General features: G+C 32.9%; 1 protein-coding gene across 1 annotated transcript; it reads left to right on the top strand.

Annotated features, from left to right (window-relative positions):
* Window positions 1-3,600: 3,600 nt before the first annotated feature.
* Window positions 3,601-17,148, top strand: LOC143056028 (transmembrane emp24 domain-containing protein 6-like). The gene is made up of 4 exons (XM_076229106.1): window positions 3,601-3,857; window positions 8,241-8,358; window positions 16,147-16,304; window positions 16,666-17,148. Exons 1-4 carry the CDS (start codon window positions 3,639-3,641, stop codon window positions 16,897-16,899), a joined length of 729 nt encoding a protein of 242 aa, XP_076085221.1. The 5' UTR covers window positions 3,601-3,638; the 3' UTR covers window positions 16,900-17,148.
* The last annotated feature ends 4,333 nt before the right edge of the window (window positions 17,149-21,481 follow it).

Here is a 21,481-nt window from a genome sequence, read left to right as displayed (position 1 = left end):
TACATTCTTGTTGACTAGTACGTCACTTCCTTTTATACTAATTTCTAAGAAATTAAAACTGGTAACGCAATAAAGGAACTAAAGAAGTTTTCCTAATCCACAAATAGATTACCATAGTTGTATTCGGAAAAACCTTTCGGAATTTTTGGACCTAAGTGCTATTATATATAACTCGTACTTTAATTGGCCTTTTAACTTATCAAGTTTTTATTATAGCATCACTGATTGCCGAGCCTTTTGTAGACGAAACGCGTTGGCGTACAACATTTCAAGCCTGGTATCTTTGATGATTTTTTCGATTGTTTTATCATAATTTGTAGTCGTTTAATTTTATTTACTAAACGTGCATACTTACAAAAATCCATACTTGAGTTATATTCATATTGTAAAGAAAAACATAGATTCTGAAACAACATTGAAGGTCGCACGTGACCTATAGTTGTTAATCTGAGTCATTTGGTCTCTTGTGAAGAGTTGTCTCATTGGCAATCATACAGTGTGTACCATAACTCCTTTTTATGCCCCACCTACGATAGTAGAGGGGCATTATGTTTTCTGGTCTGTGCCTCCGTTCGTCCGTTCGTTCGTCCCGCTTCAGGTTAAAGTTTTTGGTCGAGGTAGTTTTTGATTAAGTTGAAGTCCAATAAATTTGAAACTTAGTACACATGTTCCCTATGATATGATCTTTCTAATTTTAATGTCAAATTAAAGTATTGACCCCAATTTCATGGTCCACTGAACAAAGAAGAAGATAGTGTGAAGCTCAGGTTAAAGTTTTTGGTCAAGGTAGTTTTTGATGAAGTTGAAGTCCAATCAACTTGAAACTTAGTACACATGTTAACTATGATATGATCTTTCTAATTTTAATGTCAAATTAAAGTATTGACCCCAATTTCATGGTCCACTGAACAAAGAAGAAGATAGTGTGAAGCTCAAGTTAAAGTTTTTGGTCAAGGTAGTTTTTGATGAAGTTGAAGTCAAATCAACTTGAAACTTAGTACACACGTTAGCTATGATATGATCTTTCTAATTTTAATGCCAAATTAAAGTATTGACCCCAATTTCACGGTCCAGTGAACATGTAAAATAATATTGCGAGTGGGGCATCCGTGTACTATGGACACATTCTTGTTTGTTTATAAGATTGGTATATTATCAAAAGGGACGACATCAAAAGTTCAATGTAGAATAAAAAAAACTTAATTCATATAGTTTTTTCACTGACCCCCTACCCCCCTCTAAACTTTATTTGGGAAAAATTGATTAACAAATAAGAATATATATAAAATCGATGTCAATTTAACAAAACTGGCAGCAATTTTGACCCCCACCCCCAAACTATTTGAAGTTTTTTTTTTATCCTTTATTGATATTTTTATGTCGTCCCTAACCGATATTCAGCTAGGCCAACTTTGTGCACTAAGCGAAATAATCAGACCAGAACATATGAACAAACTTAAGGATCATGAATGAAAGACCTGAATCAAATTATTGAATAACTGATGTTGCATATATATGTTGACACGTGGACAAAAATTTCCAGACGTGTAAAAGTACTTCTTTTAATTAGCAAATGATATTATTTAGATCTTCGTGACAATTGCCGTCTGCAATAGTTAATAATAGATTAATATGACATCAACATCTCTAAACAAATATTGTTTGGAACACCAGTTCTTTAAAACTTAATTTTATGCTTTGATAAATTTAATTGATAAGGAAGAATTTTTTTCCGCGTAGTGATCTTGGATTTACATCGGTTAACCACAATTGATACCTTCCCCCACAGTCAGTCTACACTTTAAAGAGATCATTCAACTTTTAGAAAATAATCGGAAGTTGTCTCATCAGTAATCATACCACATCTTCTTATTTGAAGATATCATTTTCAAAGATAAAATCTTATTAAATAAGACAATTATATAGATATGAACCGAATATGTCACATCTTTTTGCTAATTTACCTTCTTATATATATATTGTACAATATTTATTAGTTTAAATTATTTCAATAAAATGCTAGCATTTTTAAAGTTTTTTTTTCCCTGTGTAATGATCTTGCATTCCATCGGTTAACCACATGGCTAGTGATACCTGCCATCACAATGTGATCCTGCCCATACAGTCAATTAACACTTTAAAGAGATCATTCAACTTTTTGAAAAATAATCAGATGTTGTCACATTCAGCAATCATACCATAAATGACATCTTCTTATTCATATACACATTCAGACATTTATACAATCAGTATATAAGTTCTTCAACCTTGGAAAGCCAGACAATGATTAAAGGCTAGATATTTTGACTAACATGTTCAAATGACGGCATCTTTGATAAGCGCGAACATTTTGACTGGCAACAGAACATCTATGGTCCCACCAAAAAGTTGTTGCACGGGTTCCCTATATAGCAAAGAGCTTGTCATTCGCCCTACACGAGGCCTAGGTTTATACGCCTCCATTTAGAAGAAAATGATGGTTTCAACATAGTTTTATTTCTAGCTAAACCTTCCATTTATATGAGAGTTGTTTATAGTTCCGGTATACATTTTGTATTTACAAAATTCGACGAGCAACTCAAAAACAAGCTAACTTCGTTAACATGGCAATAAAAGCAACCACAACTGTGTAAACAAACATCAAAGACAAACAAACACAACTCACTAAAAACTTAAAGAAACAAAAAATGCAAACAAAACGAACTCTGACTATGAAAATCATAATTTTGAACCAATAATAAAAAAAGTTACTCATTAGGGATCTATGTTAGTTCTATCTTTTTTAATATTAAATACTCAATGGAGTGAGTATGATTAGTATAACCGCCTTCCATTCATAACAAAAACATTAGACATGTGCTGTAAACCTGTTTCATTGTACCATGTGACTTTACTCATTTAAATAACTCTGGTTACATGTAATATGATGTATGAGCTTTCTGTATGAATGAAAAATACAAAATCATGCATAGGAATCATTCAAGGAATCATGCATGCCCATTGAAGCCATAAATCAGAGAACCTTGCAGGAAATTCATATCTATAATATAAAATGAGGAAAGGAATTGCTGCCCACCCCCTTATGTCCATAGAACAGTTAATAAAAACAGTACTTTTTTCAATAATGTTTTATTTTGAATGTATTAGCACACACGTGCGCATAGAGAATGTGCAACAAATGATCTGTGGTTCCAATGTTTACATTGAAGGCAATTATTTGCCAGTACATTCTCCATTGGATGATAAAATAACCACTTCCCCCAACGCATATTCATTATTCTTGGTCATGTATGGTCGGAATAAGGGAGCTACCAGTTGATTTTATTTAAATGAAGAAGGGGGGGGGGGGCTAAGATAAGATTTGCAAAAATAGGCAGGACAGCAGTTTTGAGCTAAAAAAAAAAGCAGGATGAGACTATTTCGTTCACATGAATTTCTTTTTTTTTTTTATCTCATCGAAGAGAGCAAATCGGTGTTGACAAGTAATACACTTCAGATGGACGGAAGATTACGATAAGAAATTTACAACGATATCAATTGTTTACATTGAAATTCTCACCTAGTTAAGTAATGTTGAGAAAATCTACAAATTCCTTGGCCTACTTATTATCTGAAATGTATACACATACGTGTACAATATGGTTTCTGTCGATTTTGTCTTGCCAGGATTTATAACATTACTGACTTTTATGAATGTGCTAAAATCTGAACAAGTTTTGGACAAACAAAATGACGATTTTGATTTTGATGGTTTACCAGGGGTTTCTTATGAGTTCAAAGTTGAAGTAAATGCCGGAGACGAGCAATGTTTTTACCAGAAAATTGCCCAAGGCGCAAGGTTATATGTGTCATTTGAGGTGAGTAAAAAAGTAATGATGATTTACCGGAAGTACAGATTAAAGGGGTATCCAATGTAATGATGTGTTTGGTTTAAATGGAATTTATAATATATCAGTTTTAGAAATCATACGTAAAGTCCAAATAACTTTTTTCTGTATAAGTTTGCATCAAATACTTTCAACTGGACGTGAATCAAACAACAATCAATCATATTTTCTGTGAAAGTCATGTGATATACGTCAACGAGACAGCCACCAAACAACAAAACTAACCAATTTAAAGCTTAAAGTCTTCAGACGTCGCGTACGGTGTTGGTGTTAGTTTTGGTAACGTTATTTTGACGTTATTTTTCATGCATTGTATAAATAACGTCGTACTTTTTTTATTTCGTGCAGCTCAATTATACAGCATAATTTATATGAGCGGTTTGCTTGACTTGCTACGCATAGAACCGAAATGCAAAAGCGGCACATATTTTTTTTAAGTACAGTTAAATTAAAACGGAAAAATAATATTCATTTACATTACTATCCCCTTGGAGCAAAGATATTTTCTCTTTCTTTTGATTGAAACAGGATATTTAAAAAAAAAGTTTAAACCACTGTCTTTTCTGCTGCTTTTTCTTTTAGTTTAAACATATTTATTTATAGTGGATTGGGAAACAAGTTATTACAACTTATATTAATCCGTTTCCACTTTGAGGGTGCGAATGCTTCCTTGTAGCCTTAGCCTGCTCTTTTCGAAATCTAAAAGGGTGACTTTTATGTGCAAGAGATATTGCTCTCTCTTAATAAAACACGGGTCAGTCATTTATCGCCCCCTTCTGACGGACTATCATTGTTTCACAAGACCATCATACTCGCAAATGGTGCATGTCAAGTGCTTATTCTTTTATCCGCTTTTGATAATTTCCGAAAATAAAATTTTTATTAGTTGAATCGTTTGTTTCATCGCCTGTATTAAATGGTAAAAGAATCAACAGTTGAAAGCAAATTCAAATTAACCACAATAGAATTAATTTAATAAAATTTGCCAATTTCATAAACAAAAAGAAATTTAATCTCAACTATGAACAAGAAAACAGATGGGCGCAGATAATTTTAGCGCAAAACTACTAGTGGACATTTTAACGCAGACATTAGAGCCCATTTTAGCGCAGGATTAATCCGTTCAGCTGTATTTTCGATAGCCCATTTTAGCGAAAACTTTCCTAGTTGAATAATACTAAAACCACGAGCATTAATTTATGCTGGTTTAATATTAAAGTTGTATGTATATATATGTTCACTTTGGTTCATCATGGAAATAAAAGTAGTTCTATAGTTGTCACTCAGCTATTTACGTTTTTCTTGATACTATCATCAAATTGCAAACAACAACATATATAAAAATACAATGTATAGGCGAATGTGCACCACAATCTAGACAAGATAAAGAGAAAAATCAATTCCTACTGCAACTTTATCAACAGTATTGTACTGATTGTGCATGGGTTTTCTCTTCCAGATCTCGTGCATGGGTCTTTGTTTTTTTAATGAAAAGTGTGCAAACAAAATAAATATTGAAACAAATATATAAAGAAAAATGCAAGGATGAACTTAAGGATGTTTTATTAATCCTTGTATTTGCCCATCGAAATTGATAAAGAAGCATGCCAGCATTTGTTTATCCTTTCATGTTCCTATGTCCCTAGAAACACACTATCCATTCTTTCTGATTTGAAAATGTGCAATATAAATTGATCCTTTTTCTATTTTAATCGTTCGTTCGTTCGACACCAGGTCCCATGTACTTAATAGAGAACATTCAAACTAGTCCCCCAAACTGCCTCAAATAATAGATAAAAAGGGAGGGAGAGGATTTCAGAAACATTAAACCTGTTAAGAAAGTTTTGAATAAGCATTCAATGACATATTTGTCGCTGGACGTCAGATAAACAATGAATCAATACACAAAAAAAAAAATGCGCCAATTTGGGTTACGCAATGTTTCAACCAATCTCATTATTATAATTAAATCATACTATTGATAGAGAAATTCACAATTTGTTAAATCAAATTGACAATTTGTTATTTCTAATTGATAATTTGTTATAACAAATTGATAATCTGTTATCTCAAATAGATAAATTGTTATATCAAATTGATAATCTGTTATATCAAATTTATAATTTGTTATATCAAATTCATAATTTGTTATATCAAATTCATAATTTGTTATATCAAATTCATAATTTGTTATATCAAATTCATAATCTGTTATATCAAATTCATAATTTGTTATATCAAATTGGAAAAAGTTAATTAGAATGGACCGTAAAGGCTTCCGCAATTTTCGACGTTAGGCACTACATGTCAAGTTTTACAGAACGTAACGTCAACACAAGTAAAAAAGCATGGTGTGACATTATGACTAGACAAAAGTAGTCGCTGACTGTGTCGTTAATACTTCCGACATGTGATCGAAAATGGGTTCAAAAAAATCCCTGAACAGTAGATTTTAATGTTATATAGTATTTTTTGTGCTATTATAATTTCAAATTTCCCCCCTCCAAAACTGTATAATATGACTTAGGCAGCAACCATTTGATTTTCTGGGGGGGGGGGGGGGGGCTATGGTTTTTTTTTCTGGACAAATCTATTTTTTTCGCGACAATTCGAAAACAATTTTTTTCTTTCAATTTTAGCATTACATATAGTGGCAGCTGAGGGTGAAACAAACAATTTTTTTTTCTCAGAATCAAAAACAAATTATTTTTTTCTCCAAAAACTGGAAACAAACTTTTTTTTCCAAAAAAAAAACCATAGCCCCCCCCCAGAAAATCAAATGGTTGCTGCCTTATCATACTTGTAACAAAAATGTAAAAAACGGCGTTTTGTGACATTTTGACTAGACAAAAACAAAAAGATCGCGTTTAAAACTTCGACACAATTTTTTTTCATACACTTAAAAAAAAAGTTTTCACGTTTGAATAAAATTTCATATCGTAGAAAAGACTGCAACTGCCTATTACTTTTCATAAGACACTTTACAAATACGCCAAAACGTCAGAAAACTGCGAGTGTGACATTTCAACGGATTTAATAAAATGAACAATTTAGGACATAATTTGAACAATACGTTACAGACAAACGTTCACGTAAATTGTCCCAGTCAATGGATAAATTTAATGTGTCAATCAATGGCCACAGCCACACTGTTTTGAATTTCATTCTACTAATTGAAGACAAAAAAAGTTGTATATTTATTGTATAATTTTGACACAGGAAGGGTGGATATGTAAATTGTGGTTTGGATCTGCAGCATTCGTTCGAATTTTGAAGAGCTCCAAAAAATATGCGAGATTTGGGTTTTGTGACAGAAATACAAATTTCAAAAAATCATTAATTCTGCCACGATCTTTTGAAATGTTTAACACAACTTTTTATTTTTTTTTCCTTATTATATACGGAATAAAAAGATATATCATTTTCGGAATAATCTATTTGAATTACCTTTAGAAATCACTCTTAAGTTTACCCCTATCCATATTTTTTTTCAATTTTCGGCTTGACCACAAAACAAAGTGAACTTTTCGTCCTGGTCAGACGCGTCCAGTTAACGATGACGTCATAAATAAAACATACACCATTAACACCAAAGACTACTCTTGCTAGGAGTACAACTTTTTTTTTAATAAGTTTAAAAATTGACAAGAATAACTTCAAAGCAACGCTGATCATATGTCGCGGTGTTACTTGTCTACACGCTCAAAATCAGTGTTATTAGGGATCATTCGAGTAAAAAAATTAATAAAAGTATTGATTTTAAGGCATATTCGATTTCTACTTTTAATTACGCACATTTTGATATATATACATTTATATAGTTATCAATTCCGAAACTTCTAACAAATGCAATAAAGGCGAACTGGAAAGCAAAACCAGTATTATCACCAACACCGTACGCGACGTCTCAGCATTTTAAGACAAGTTTTAATACAACTTGTCAAGCTTCAAGATATCCAAGGTCGATAACAATAATTTAACAGAGAGTATCAAAGAACGAATTAGAATGACGGCAAAGTTATAAAGATAATGCACATCACAAAGGGAACTTGACTTGGAGCATGCACATATTGTCAGTTTCTGTCTGTTGTTTTGTATTTCGTAAATATGTTTATATGAATTAGGCAATTAGTTTTCTAAATTGAATTGTTTCATATCTTGATGTCGATTTATAAAATATGCTTTTCTAATTGTTGAAGGCATTGCAGTTGCCTATAATTGCATACATGAACTACATTTTAACTCTTTGGCACTCATACCATATTTCCGTGTTTTATATACACAATGAGCATTTCGACCTTCCCAGCTTTAAACTCTATTAATGTGTACTATCAAAATGTATTTGTTTTTCAGGCACTAAGAGGCGGAGACAGACTGATTGACGTCATTTTGAGAGATCCAAATATGGAAATATTAGATTCACAAATAGACCAAACGGAAGGTTCTTTGGAACACGAGACTACAGTAGAAGGTTAAAGGTTAAATTAAACATGTGTAAATATTATTGGCATACATAGTTAAAATAATGAATATTCTTAATTATGTTGTGTGAACTGTCCACCAACTACATTCAAATTTGGATTCTTTGCAAACCACTTGCTTTCCTTGTTTATCGCCCTTCTGTATGAGGGTCTGGATGGGGGGTCTGTTATTCTGTAATCATTTAATTATCACCCCTTTTTCTCTAATCTTCAAAAAATTAACCCCTTTTTTCTCTAATCTTTAAAAATTAACCCATTTTTTCTCTAATCTTCATTTTTTTGCCCGTTATTCTCTAATCTTCATTTTTTAAGGGCATTATTCTTTAATCATTTAACCCCATCCAAACCCTCCTGTATATACAGTAACTCAGAAACCTGTTTTTTTAATAACTGTCGTTGGTTGTTGACATTTATATACATAAAAATATTGTCATTGTTTTGTCATAAAGCAGGTGTATGTTTCTTCATTAAACATTGTTTCACATTTTTTTATGTCGAACCCTTCATGACACAGAAAACTACTTGTATACAATATGTGTTTTGCGCATTGTTGAAGGCCGAACGGTGACCTATAAATCTGATATTCTCCTAATTTTGACTCTGTTTGATAGTTGTCTCACTGCCAATCATACAACAAATCCTTATTTTATATTTTCATGATAAAAGTTTGATATTTCTGGAAATAAGGCAATTTCTACGTACATTTAGGAAATAAGCACACCCAAGAGTGATAGTCGACACAAATTAGAATCTAAGCTGACGATTTTTAAAAGTTAGTAATACGTCACCAATTACACGATCGACATCCCTTTAGTTAAATAATTGTGTAGTCTCATCACAATCAATCTAATAAAATGCTAGAGAATTTTCCCATTCCTCTACTAAAATTTAAAGAATTGAGTGTGTTTTTCTTCTTATCGTCCAGTGACAAGTATTCCATGTATGTTCACATACAAAAGATCACGTAATAGAAGACATAGAAGTCGACTAGGATGAAGGACAAGAAGTTTGGGCTGTGTCTGGAAAATGGGGATAAATTGTATATGGCCTGATATTATTAATTACATAGTGTGCTAGTGACCTAATACGATATATATGGGGTCAGTAAATTCCATATGGGGATTCGAGAGCATGTTGTATTGAATGTCAAACGTTCATTATCCATTGAATGAACCCTTAAAGATTTTTTCTCACCACCGTGTTATTTGTATAAAGGGACACAACTCCACTACTAACCTAATATGGAACCTTACAAACCTTATATGGAATAAACAGGGTCTCCACGCGGTTGCTCTTAACCAATCATATTCGTAGAAATGTATAGGAGGTAAGATAATACGCCTTGTAACTCGACACATTCGTACCCGTTAAAGAGTTGTTGCACAGGGGCCGGTAACAAGAAGCCTTCTTATGTCTTACGAACGTCTAAAGGGCGTCTTAAGATTTAAGAATGTAACAAGACCCAACCTTAGACCTATCTTAGAATGATTGACAGCCCTTAATGTTTTGAAAAAGCGCATGATTTAAGAACGATTCTTACGTGTACCTTAAAGCGATCTTACTAATTTCGGTAACACAAAATCATTCTTAAATTTTTGTCAGTTATTAAGTGTTCTTAAAACAAACTTAGCAACTTAGGGGTGTACCAAGAACAATTCGTGATAGCTTCACTTGATATTTTTTTAAGAGTGGTCCCGACTACTCTTAGTCGTACATTCACTTGTTTATAATAGAATAAGTTGCTTAAAAAAGTTAATATATATATATCTTTATTTCCTCCAATAATGAAGAGCATTAGTTAGATCGATAGTTATAGTAAAGTTGGAAGATAGGACAGTATATGTACATACAATATATCAAAATTAACCTTTACACAAATATATAAATGTGAAGAATGCGTAAAGAGAATAAAATTAAATGTTTATCAGCCTAAGAAAGTAGCAATTAATGTTCACACAGTAAAATCTTTAACATAACTAATTGTCTAATATGTAGAAATTGTTCTTTCATCTAATTCAAGTCGCACACATCCAGTATATGTTTGTGATGCAGGCCCTTTGAAACATAGTCCGTTCATCTTCGTTTAGGTCGAAGTCTGTATGACATGATAAGATGCATACTAAAAAGTCTTCGTCAGTTAAGCTATGTAGATAGGCGCTGAATTCGATTGGACCTATATCTATTAAATCACACCAAAACTTGTCCCTTTTTGACTGGAAATTTTCACAAGAAAGTACGATGTGAATAGTTATATCACCGAAAAACCTTCCGCACTTGTCACACAGAAAAAACGGTTCTTCATATGGACGGGTCAAGGTACATAGGTTGACAATAAAACGGCACTGTTCTATAAGTAATGGATGTTTTCGGCTAAAAGTCCAAGCAGGATGAAGACCTTTGGAAAGTGTATGTATACGACTGAAGAATTTAAAATCTTTGTCTATTTGTGTTCTGAAACGCCACAACGATTCCTCGATTTCTTGGACGGCAACTTTAACTTTCTTCTTCCATTGAATGTAAGTTGGGAAATGACCTGTACTCAGGTAAGTATCAAAGTCTGACAATCCATAATTGATCAAAATTCTATGTATATCGGGAATAAATCCAAGTTGGTGTTTCACACAGTTATATTTAAATTCCATAGCTCGGGTGAGAAATATCTGCTTTGGGAGCATTGAGTCTTTCATTAGTACTAACTTTCCAAGAAATAATAATTTCCGTTCATCTATGTATGACTCGGCGGATTTCCATCCAATCAACGCATTTACCATATCAGATCTAGTTTGCCTTGGTAGTCCCTGTATAGATTTACACACATATCGCTGTGCACGTTCTAATAGTAAAATCTCGGTGTTGGTAATTTCGGTCCACAATTCACACCCGAAAAAAGCTTTCGTGAAACATACCTGACGAACTATAAGGTTACAAGTGTCAATACTGATAACAGAAGGATGTAAACCTGATTTGATTAACCCTAATGCTGAAGATCTTAATGTTCTGCAGGCTTGAAGTGTTCTGTCCATAGAATTAAGGTTACTGTTCAATAGGACTCCTACGTGTCTAGCGGAAATTTCCAATTGTATGCTGCTGTTGTACAGTAGAATATCCGTATGTTGTTTTGATTTGGAAAAATTAAGTTGAATGCTTTTTAGTGGATTAAACTTAAATTTCCAATCAATGCTATAATTTTCGCATATTGTTACCATCGTTTGCATGTTACAACAGTTAGTACTGATCAAAGCGATATCATCTGCTTGAACGGGTGATGAAATATGAATGTCCGTTACGAGTATGCCACGTCTACAGTCGGAAAGCTCTTCTAACAAGTCATTAATGTATAACAAATACAATTTAGATGATAAGCTGCTCCCTTGGCGAACACCACGATAAACTGGGAAGAAACGTGAGATTTGTCCGTTGTAAAGAACTGCACTTTTAGCGTCCGAGTACATATTAGCTATAAGCAACCATAGTTTTCCAGTTACTCCATATTCAAGCAGTTTGTACAACAATCCGTTGTGCCAAACCGTGTCAAATGCCTTTGTTGAATCAAGTAAAACAACTATAACTTTTCCAAGTCTTTCAATATGGTGATAAACGGATTCATGGATATTGAATGATGTATGTAAACACGATAGACACTGCTGATATGCCGTTTGCTGTGGATTTGGAAAACATTTGTTGTCTTTCTTCAATTCAAGTTTTAAATCAATGATTTTATCAAACACTTTTCCAATACACGGTGCTAAACTTATTCCTCGATATGAGTTTGGATCACTTTTACATTTGTTTCCTCCTTTAAATAAAGGAACAATCAAACTTGATTTCCAAGATTTTGGAGAATAAAAGTTGTAACAAACTAAGTTGAAAAGTTTTGTCATGTGATTTCTCAAACTGTTTCCACCGTATTTCAGATGTTCATATTCGATGTTATCCAATCCAGACGCTTTATTATTTTTTAGGCACTTCAATACCTTTTCCACTTCGTTAACTGTAATATGTAGCTGAGTATTGTCATAAAATGTTCCTCTGAAATCTTTGTGAGCAACATCAACAGTCTTGGTTATAGCCCGTTCCTTGTCACTAACCGGTTCTGATTCAGTATTTTGTTTGAAGATTGACTCGAAGTGATCTGCCCATCCATCTAAGATATCATCCTGAGTCGAACATTGTCTTCCATTTACAATTAGTTTTGATAAGCAGCTTTTAGACTTTTTATTTTTGTTCATAAATGACCAGAGACGTTTTTGATCTATATCGAAATCCTTTTCGAGTGAATCATATGTTTCTTGCATATGCTTTTGATATGCATTTCGTAATTCCCGTCGGAAATTTCGTTTGGCTGATTTGTATTCTTGAAATATGACGTGTTCACCTCTTGGTCTATTACAAGAAATCCATTGTTGGCGTTTTGAAGCCATATTTTCATGCAGCGCTTTTACGTGATTAGTCCAGTATGGTTTAAGGTATTTTACGAAAGTTTTGTGTGGTAAAGTTTCTGTTTCAGCTTGTTGTATTGCATCGACGATGTTCGAATAATAACACTCTATATCACAATTAGAACATCCTAAACTCGGTATCTCCACGCCCCAAAGATGCTGTGAAGTTGCAAAAGAGTAGTCTTCCAAATTGTTCTTTTCTCGAGCCTTATTCCATGATACCTTAGATTGTTTTATTATTGTTTCCGTGTCTGCAATTACTGTATTGTCTAATTTTAGCTTGGCTATAATTGGATGATGATCCGAAACATTAAACGAATGGTCGTCTAACACTCTTGCAGAATCAATCAGACTGATATTATCCTTTGATATCAAAATATGGTCTATAGCAGTAGATGGACCACTTTCATACGACTGAAATGTAAATGTACTTCCTTCCCCAAAGGGTTGTAAATGTAAGGAAACAAGACGCAATTCGTCCAAAAATTTCGCAAATGTTACTGATCGTTTATCTTTAACGGAATTAAATGATCTCGGTCCATTTACTTTGGCGATACGCGAACCTTAGAACTTTCTTATTCTAATTATTAATTCATCTGAATAAGACATTATATATCAGTGTTTTCTCGGCCATGTGTGTGGATGATGGTAGTTTCTCTTTATTGTAAATCATTACAAATTTGGCTTGTTGAGAGATGTGTTAAATTTAAAGCATAGAGAAATTTTTGACTTTTTTCATTTTTAAACCAAGAGTTCCAGATGGTGAAGTTGAAATCATCACTTATTCACTTTCTAAATTTTACGGAAGCCATCATGAGTTTGTTGACCGTTTATGGAATATCCATAAATACAGATGATATCGGATATGTTCATTATGTCGTAACTACAGTCCCATTCCCTTTTCCGTGACGAATGTGACCTAACGAATTAGACTATTTACCGGTTTCGTAATATAATGAGCAACGCGATGGGCGCCACACGTGGAGCAGGATCTGCTTACCCTTCCGGATCATCTGAAATCATCCCTAGTTTTTAGTGGGTTTCGTGTTGCTGTTATACACCTATTGGTGACATTTTTGCCTGTTGTGTCCGTTTTGTTCACGCATTGTTATCAATATAATGGAATTTGATAAGACTGTCATAAAAGTGAGAGGTTTAGCGCTTTAAACCAGGTTCAATCCACCATTTTTTACATTTGAAAATGCCTGTAACAGTTCAAGAATATGACAAGTGTCATCCATTCGTTTGATGTGTTTAATCATTTGATTTTGCCATTTAGTACTGTTCGGGACTTTCCGTTTTGAATTTTCCTCGGAGTTCATTATTTTTGTGATTTTATTTTTTGTTCTAGAAGGCTTTCAAAATGTGACAAAAAATGTTGTTTTAAATGAAAAGATATAGGAAGATGTGGTATGAATGCCAATAAGACAACTATCCATCCAAATAACAATTTATTAAAGGAAACCATTATAGTAGTGATTTGATCGAAATGAAAGTAATCGTTTATAAGCAGTTAAATTTATTTCATGTTTGAAGCGGTGCAATTTTTTTAATTATCAAAAAAGAGCATTGTGGCAAAGGGGAAGAATAATGATGGTCTGAGGCCAGAATTTGTTTTCCTTAGGTTAAATGGGTAGTTGATTGCTATGCGCATTTTATCGTTCATTAAAACGTTCTGATGATTCATTTAAGGTGATTCTAATTTCTTTGCGAGGAACCAAAAACGGAAACGTCAGAAAATTATTAAGAACTCGTAACTTGAAAACTATTACGATGCAACTTAAGGGGAAAATAAGACCGATCTACGAACAACCTGAGGGAGCATTGATTTACATTCTTGGAATGATCTTAGAATGATCTTATCTTCAGTAAATCTCCTCAATTCAATACTTACGACCTCTCTTAATAAAATTTCTTGTTACCGGCCCCAGGTTCTTGAAGTGCCCAGAGCATGTAGAGGGCGGAACTCTATCTAATCGAATCTCATTAAACTGCCTCATTCTGAGCGGACGTGGACGTGTATTTATACATCCCCACAACCCAAACAAACGGGCAAGGGTTTTGCTACCCATCGGAAGACAACCAAGTGTCATCATATGTTTGTTCCACGTTTACACTAGTACTGAGTTCAAACGTAATTCGAATTCGATTCGCATTACCTAATTCGAATTAGTTTAATTCGTATTCGAAACGTTTTACGTCCTAACGTCAATTCTAATTCGCGTCAAATTCTCTATACTGTCCAAACGACGTTTACATTTAATTCGCATTGACAAAAGCGTATTTCTAATGCGAATTAGATACATTTTGTAATTCGAATTAGACAACTCGAATCAATTCGAATTAAAAAAGAAGAGTGTGTGAACGCGATAAGCGAATTCGATTCGCATTTGATTCGAATTCAATTCGAATTAAATGTACGTGTGAACGAGGCATCAAGTTCTGTTAAAAATAGAGCGACAATCATATCTAACAGTGATATAGTATATACTAAGTTAAATGCTTTTTTTTCAATCATATTGAATTAGTTTTAAAAATTAAAAGATGTAGTATGACTGCTATCTCTCGACCAGAAAACCGAATTACATAGATGTACACAACTAAAATACATCGTACAGCCTATAACAATTAACAAAACTAGGCTTTTTAGATCTTAGTGATTTCTGTTAAATGGGAGATAACTCAACCTGATAATCAGGTCTTTAAATTTATTAATTGTACGCACATTTTATCGTTTCGAGTTTCGCATGGTCTGTGCGTCTGTAACTGGTGTTTATTTCAATCGGTTCACCGATAATCAACAGTATAAGTATATATTTATTTACACACCTTGAAAATACTAATGAGAAGGAAAACATCAGCACAAAACTAGAATTCTATAAATTATTTAGTTCAATTTACCATAAAAGTAAACGTTACTTCTTTTTACTGTTTTGTTGGCTTTTTGTTTTGCATTTATTTTTATCAAACCTTTGCATGTCTAGTGTTTGTGTATGGGATTCGTTGACTTGTAAAACCACTCTTAATCATAATTGACTTATTTGGCGTAACCTTCTTATCCGCATAATTGTTAATATGTAATTTTTATCATGAATATGCATGAGATATTTGCCACTGGACATTAAGCAAACAATCAACCAATCGCATATTACTTTCGTATAAAACAAATCTTATTTTGCCTCAATCGTAAAAACTATCAGGTATAGTCGTTGGTCAGAAGTACCATGTTAATAACCTCGATCTGACAACAGTATGTTGCATTGTATAATGGAAAGAAGTTTAAACGAATTATTCCAACAATATTTTTTTTCATTAATGAAATATATATTTTTTTTCCAGGAATATATACTGTATGTATAGATAATACAGCAAGCATGTCTAGATACTTTTACGGGTCAAAGAGGATTTATTTTTACATGGGAACATATGTAACGGCGGAATGGGACAAATATATAGAGGAAATAGAAGGCCTCCATTTAACAGTTACAAATTTCACTGTGAGTAATTCATTTAGATCTAACATCGATATTAGCCTTTTTGAGTTAAAGAAAAATATAACAATGCGGTGGCCATAACAATTTGAAGTTGCAAAAAGACAGAGCATGAACGACCAAATTACGACCAGCCATTTAAACAAGTCGACAAAGCAATCCGCAGAAAAATAAAATGTTATGACAATGGTAAAACATACCTTGATAAATCTTTTCAATAAGTTAAGTTCTAGTCTTACATAGATAATTCTTGTAATAAGCTCGGTTATGTGTAACTATTGTTGGACATTGATATAATTTGACTTACAAAAAAACGTATGTATACATGTATTTGTATATTCTAATATCGTCCACGTTTTATTTGCAGACCTCTATTTCTGCTGTTCAGAAATCAATCGAGCAGGCCGGAGAACATCAGTTGCAATCCCGAATGACAGTTGTAAAAGACTGGTACTTAATCACCGGCATCAATAACTACATAAGTTGGTGGTCTGGATTACATATATTCATCACTGTATTCACTTCCGGTTTCCAAGTGTACTTCGTAAGAAGATTGTTTAGAGTTCCGAATGTGACACCAAGTCTTAAACCTCGGGCTTGAATAACATGTTTTCGAACATTAGACCTTCCATCAGACGTGATAATTGTTTTTAGGAACACCAATTCCATTTAATGGAGAAGAACTAATTGAAGTGCGTGCCTGTTATATTTTTGAAACAATTCAGTTAGAGAATTTCAACATTACTGTACAGTGAATATATAGTATTTTCTGTGAAAAGAAATATCTTTAAATGAATATTTTATTGTCAAGTCTAATCCAGTGAAAAAAAAAAATAGCTGTTATGCATGACGTTTTGATTGATTGTCATTATTAACGTCCATTGACTAATATTTCACTCATTTTCATTACTTAAACATTATTCATTCATTGATGAATGTAAAGACAAAAAAACGCATACATTAAATTGTACAAGCCATATCTAACCAAATTATAATAACTAATAATGTTAAATTGCTAAAGATGAGCACATTTGTGTTAAATATATAGAGGTGCAGTGTTGTTGTGAAAACAGAAGGGACAAATAAAATTGAGAATGGAAATGGGGAATGTGTCAAAGAGACAACAACCCGACCAAATAAAACACAACAGCAGAGGGTCACCAACAGGTCTGAAGTTTTTACTTTACTGAACGTTCTTGCTACTAACAATTATGTCTATCTATAGTGAACCTGGCCCATTAGTAATAGAGGAAAATATTTTGTAAAAATTTACGAAAATTTACAAAACATAGTTTTATGATGACAGAAGGGACAAAACATAGTTTTATGATGCAGACATAACTGTATTCTATTTAACCTATCATTATACTATAAAATATTTATCCTGCGCAATATCTCATAGTTCAACCTCCCCCTTTTGATAAGGGGAACATATAATTCAGGCGAATAAAGGGAAGTTTAACCCCACCGTACACAATCTTAATGTGTCTGTCTAATGCCAAAATCTTGTAAATCTGTGATTTTCATTTTCGTAAAAGAAGAAGATTTGGTATGATTGCTAATGAGACAGCTCTCCACAAGGACCAAATGACACAGAAATTAAAACCTATAGGTCACCACTTGGCCTTCAACAATTGGCAATACCCATACCGCATAGTCAGCTTTGAAAGACCCCGAAATGATTTATGTAAAAGAATTCAAACGAGAAAATAAGCAGCCTAATTTATACAAAAAATAAAAAAGAAATAAAAAAATAAGTAAGACATCAACAATTGACAACCAAGGCTGTATGGTGCTAACATTTCATCATTTAGTACCTCCTTGATAGTTGATGCCACATCTTGTCATTTTCAAATAATATAAACTGGAGGTATAAATGTTTTACTGTATTCGTACTATTATAGCCAGTGTTTGTCGTGCAACTGAAAAATGAACTGTTTGTGCAAATATGAAAGGCCAATTGGCGCAAATGCAAAGAAACATGCTTGGTGTTAGCTCAAAAAGACAATACTACTTTATATGAAATTCTATTTTTTTATTCATGACATAGGCATTGTAAAAAATAAAGGGAAATTTATTTGAGACAAATACATAAAAAGTACATTAATATGAACTTTATAACAAGTTATTTTTTTCTTTGTTGTCATTTGTATCAATATGTTTACATATTTACAAACAAATATTATGATAAGTCACAAACATAAAACAATTGTAATTAAGAAGTCCACCTATTCACAGTGTAAAAATGTGATACAACCTCTAAATACGTATATGTTTGTCTCGGATCTATACTACTCGACAAAAATGCAGCAACACAACTTCTGATTAAAAGATAAACTAAAACAAAATATCGATTTATCCTTTAAATTAAAAATAAAATTCATTGTTCAAACAAATTTGTATTCAAAAGTTTTACTATTATGATGGTCAGATTTCAGCTTATTTGTTCCGAAACTTTGAAGGAATGGGTTAAAATTTAAATATTTGTTCTCTACATGAGTTCGAAAATGTAAACAACGCACAAAATTGACGAAGCGTTGAACCTGATGGTATATTTGATTACATGTGAACATAAAATATTATTCTTCTGACAATAGAATAAAAAAAACTAGAGGCTCTAAAGAGCATGTGTCGCTCACCTTGGTTTTATGCAGATTGAAAGAAGCACACAGATGGATTCATGACAAAATTGTGTTTTGGTAATGGTGATGTGTTTGAAGTTTTTACTTTACTGAACGTTCTTGCTACTAACAAGTATTTCTATCTATAGTGAACCTGGCTTATTAGTAATAGAGGAAAATATTTTGTAAAAATTTACGAAAATTTACAAAATTTATGAAAATTGTTAAAAATTGATTTTAAACATGATAAAAGGCAATAACTCCTTAAAGGGTCAACTGACCATTTTGATCATGTTGACTCATTTGTAGATCTTACTTTGCTGAACATTATTGTTGTTTAAAGTTTATCTCTATCTATAATAATATTCAAGATAATAACCAAAAACAGCAAAATTTCCATTAAAATTACCAATTAAGTGGCAGCAATCCAACAAGCAGTTGTCTGATTCGTCTGAAAATATAGGTCAGGTAGATCATGACTTGATGAACAATTTAATCCAGTCAGATTTCTTCTAAATGTTTTGGTTTCAGAGTTATAAACCAAAATCTACATTTTACCCCTATGTTCTCTTTTTAGCCATGGCGGCCATTTTAGTTGGTTGCCCAGGTCACCCCACACATTTTTTTAAACAAGATACTCCAATAATGATTGTGGCCAAGTTTGTCTACATTTCGCCCAGTAGTTTCAGAGGAGAAGATTTTTGTAAAAGATAACAAAAAAATACTAAAAATTGATAAAAAATGACTATAAAGTGCAATAACTCCTTAAGGGGTCAACTGACTATTTTGGTCATGTTGACTTATTTGTAGATCTCTTACTTTGTTGAACATTATTGCTGTTTAAAGTTTAACTCTATCTATAATAATATTCAAGATAATAACCAAAAACAGCAAAATTTCCTTAAAATTACCAATTCAGGGGCAGCAACCCAAAAACCGGTTGTCTGATTCATCTGAAAATTTCAGGGCAGATACATCTTCACTTTTTCACCCCCATGTAAGATTTGCTTTAAATGCTTTGGTTTCAGAGTTATAAGCCAAAATTTACATTTTACCCCTATGTTCTATTTTTAGCCATGGCGGCCATCTTGGTTGGTTGGCCGGGTCACGCCACACATTTTTTTTAAACTAGATACCCCAATGATGAATGTGGCCAAGTTTAATTTGATTTGGCCCAGCAGTTTCAGAGGAGAAGATTTTTGTAAAAGTTAACGACGACGGACGACGGACGCCAAGTGATGAGAAAAGCTTACTTGGCCCTTCGGGCAAGGTGAGCTAAAAATGGGAGGGACACATGGTGTTAAACCACATTTGAAGCATACATTTGATTTTTCGTCTTTAATTGATTCAAAATACTTCATTACTGTGAGTTTCAGATCAACTTTAGCGTTGTCTAAACAGAAACGAGCCCTCAAATTTTGACCCCATTATTCCCAATATAAGTTTTGTAAAACATTCTTTGAGCTATAAATCGAATTTACCAAATAATGTTGGAGAAAAATATTGTCTCAAAGGAAGTTGGCTAAAAGTAGCTTCTACTGTCCTCTACAGGAGAAAATGGAGTTTTCAGCTTAATTTTCAATCAATTTGTATACGCCATTTAAATAAGATGCTACAAAAATAATTCCGTGATTTTGAGGTGTTACTGCAATATGTGCATTCCTAACAAACAAGTGCACCCACTGCGAACTTGTGATAATGTTTGAGCAGAATCCTCAGCCTTTACCCAATGAAAATAATATTAAAATTGGAGACTGTAACCTAAATAACAAAACTCAGGTCTTATTTATTTATGAATGTAATTTCATTTTGCAAAAAAAATATAAATGTAGGCATATGCTTGGGAACATATTTTGCAACATGTCTCAAGCTGACAGTTTGGTAGTTTTTGCGTTGATTCTTTAACGTGCCGTGATTCCCATTCTTTACATCAAAGGAGTAGGTCCAGTAAGACCCCTTTTTGGCCCCAAAATATAGCAGTTTTACAAAATTGTTCAAATGTTATCTTTTAGTTATTTATTGGAAGGTATAATGCCTCTGCTACATTAATATGGGCTGTTTTTGACAATGCAATGCACATTTATCGGTTACTAGCACCGTCAAGTCATGCTAGATTACTGAAATCTTCACAATTCTAGCATTTTTGTTAAATTTTAGACGGTTTCCGTGTAAAACGAAAGTGGCCGCATTCGTGTTCATCCAAAATATTGAAATGTAAGTTGTATTTGATGATAATACATAACATATATAAAGGTTGAGGATGAACACGGATGCGGCCACTTTCATTTTTGACAAAAACCATCTGAAAAGTGACATTTTTTGGCATATTTGGTAGATTTTTCATATTTGAGCTTGAATCGGAGCGTTTTTAATGACTAAATTAGTAAAAATCTCTCACATAAATTAATTGAATCAAATGAAATAGACACTTAAGTGTTTAAAAAATGGTCAAAATCTTTCGTCAGATGAAACTGAAATTTGAGGCCAAAATCGGTCCTTACCGGACCTACTCCTTTAATGGGTTGACATCAGATGACAATGTGAACAGTCCAAAATCTGAAA

This window comes from Mytilus galloprovincialis, chromosome 13 (genome assembly GCF_965363235.1).
Source record: "Mytilus galloprovincialis chromosome 13, xbMytGall1.hap1.1, whole genome shotgun sequence".
NCBI lineage: Eukaryota > Metazoa > Mollusca > Bivalvia > Mytilida > Mytilidae > Mytilus > Mytilus galloprovincialis.
This window is presented reverse-complemented; position numbering and strand designations above follow the sequence as displayed.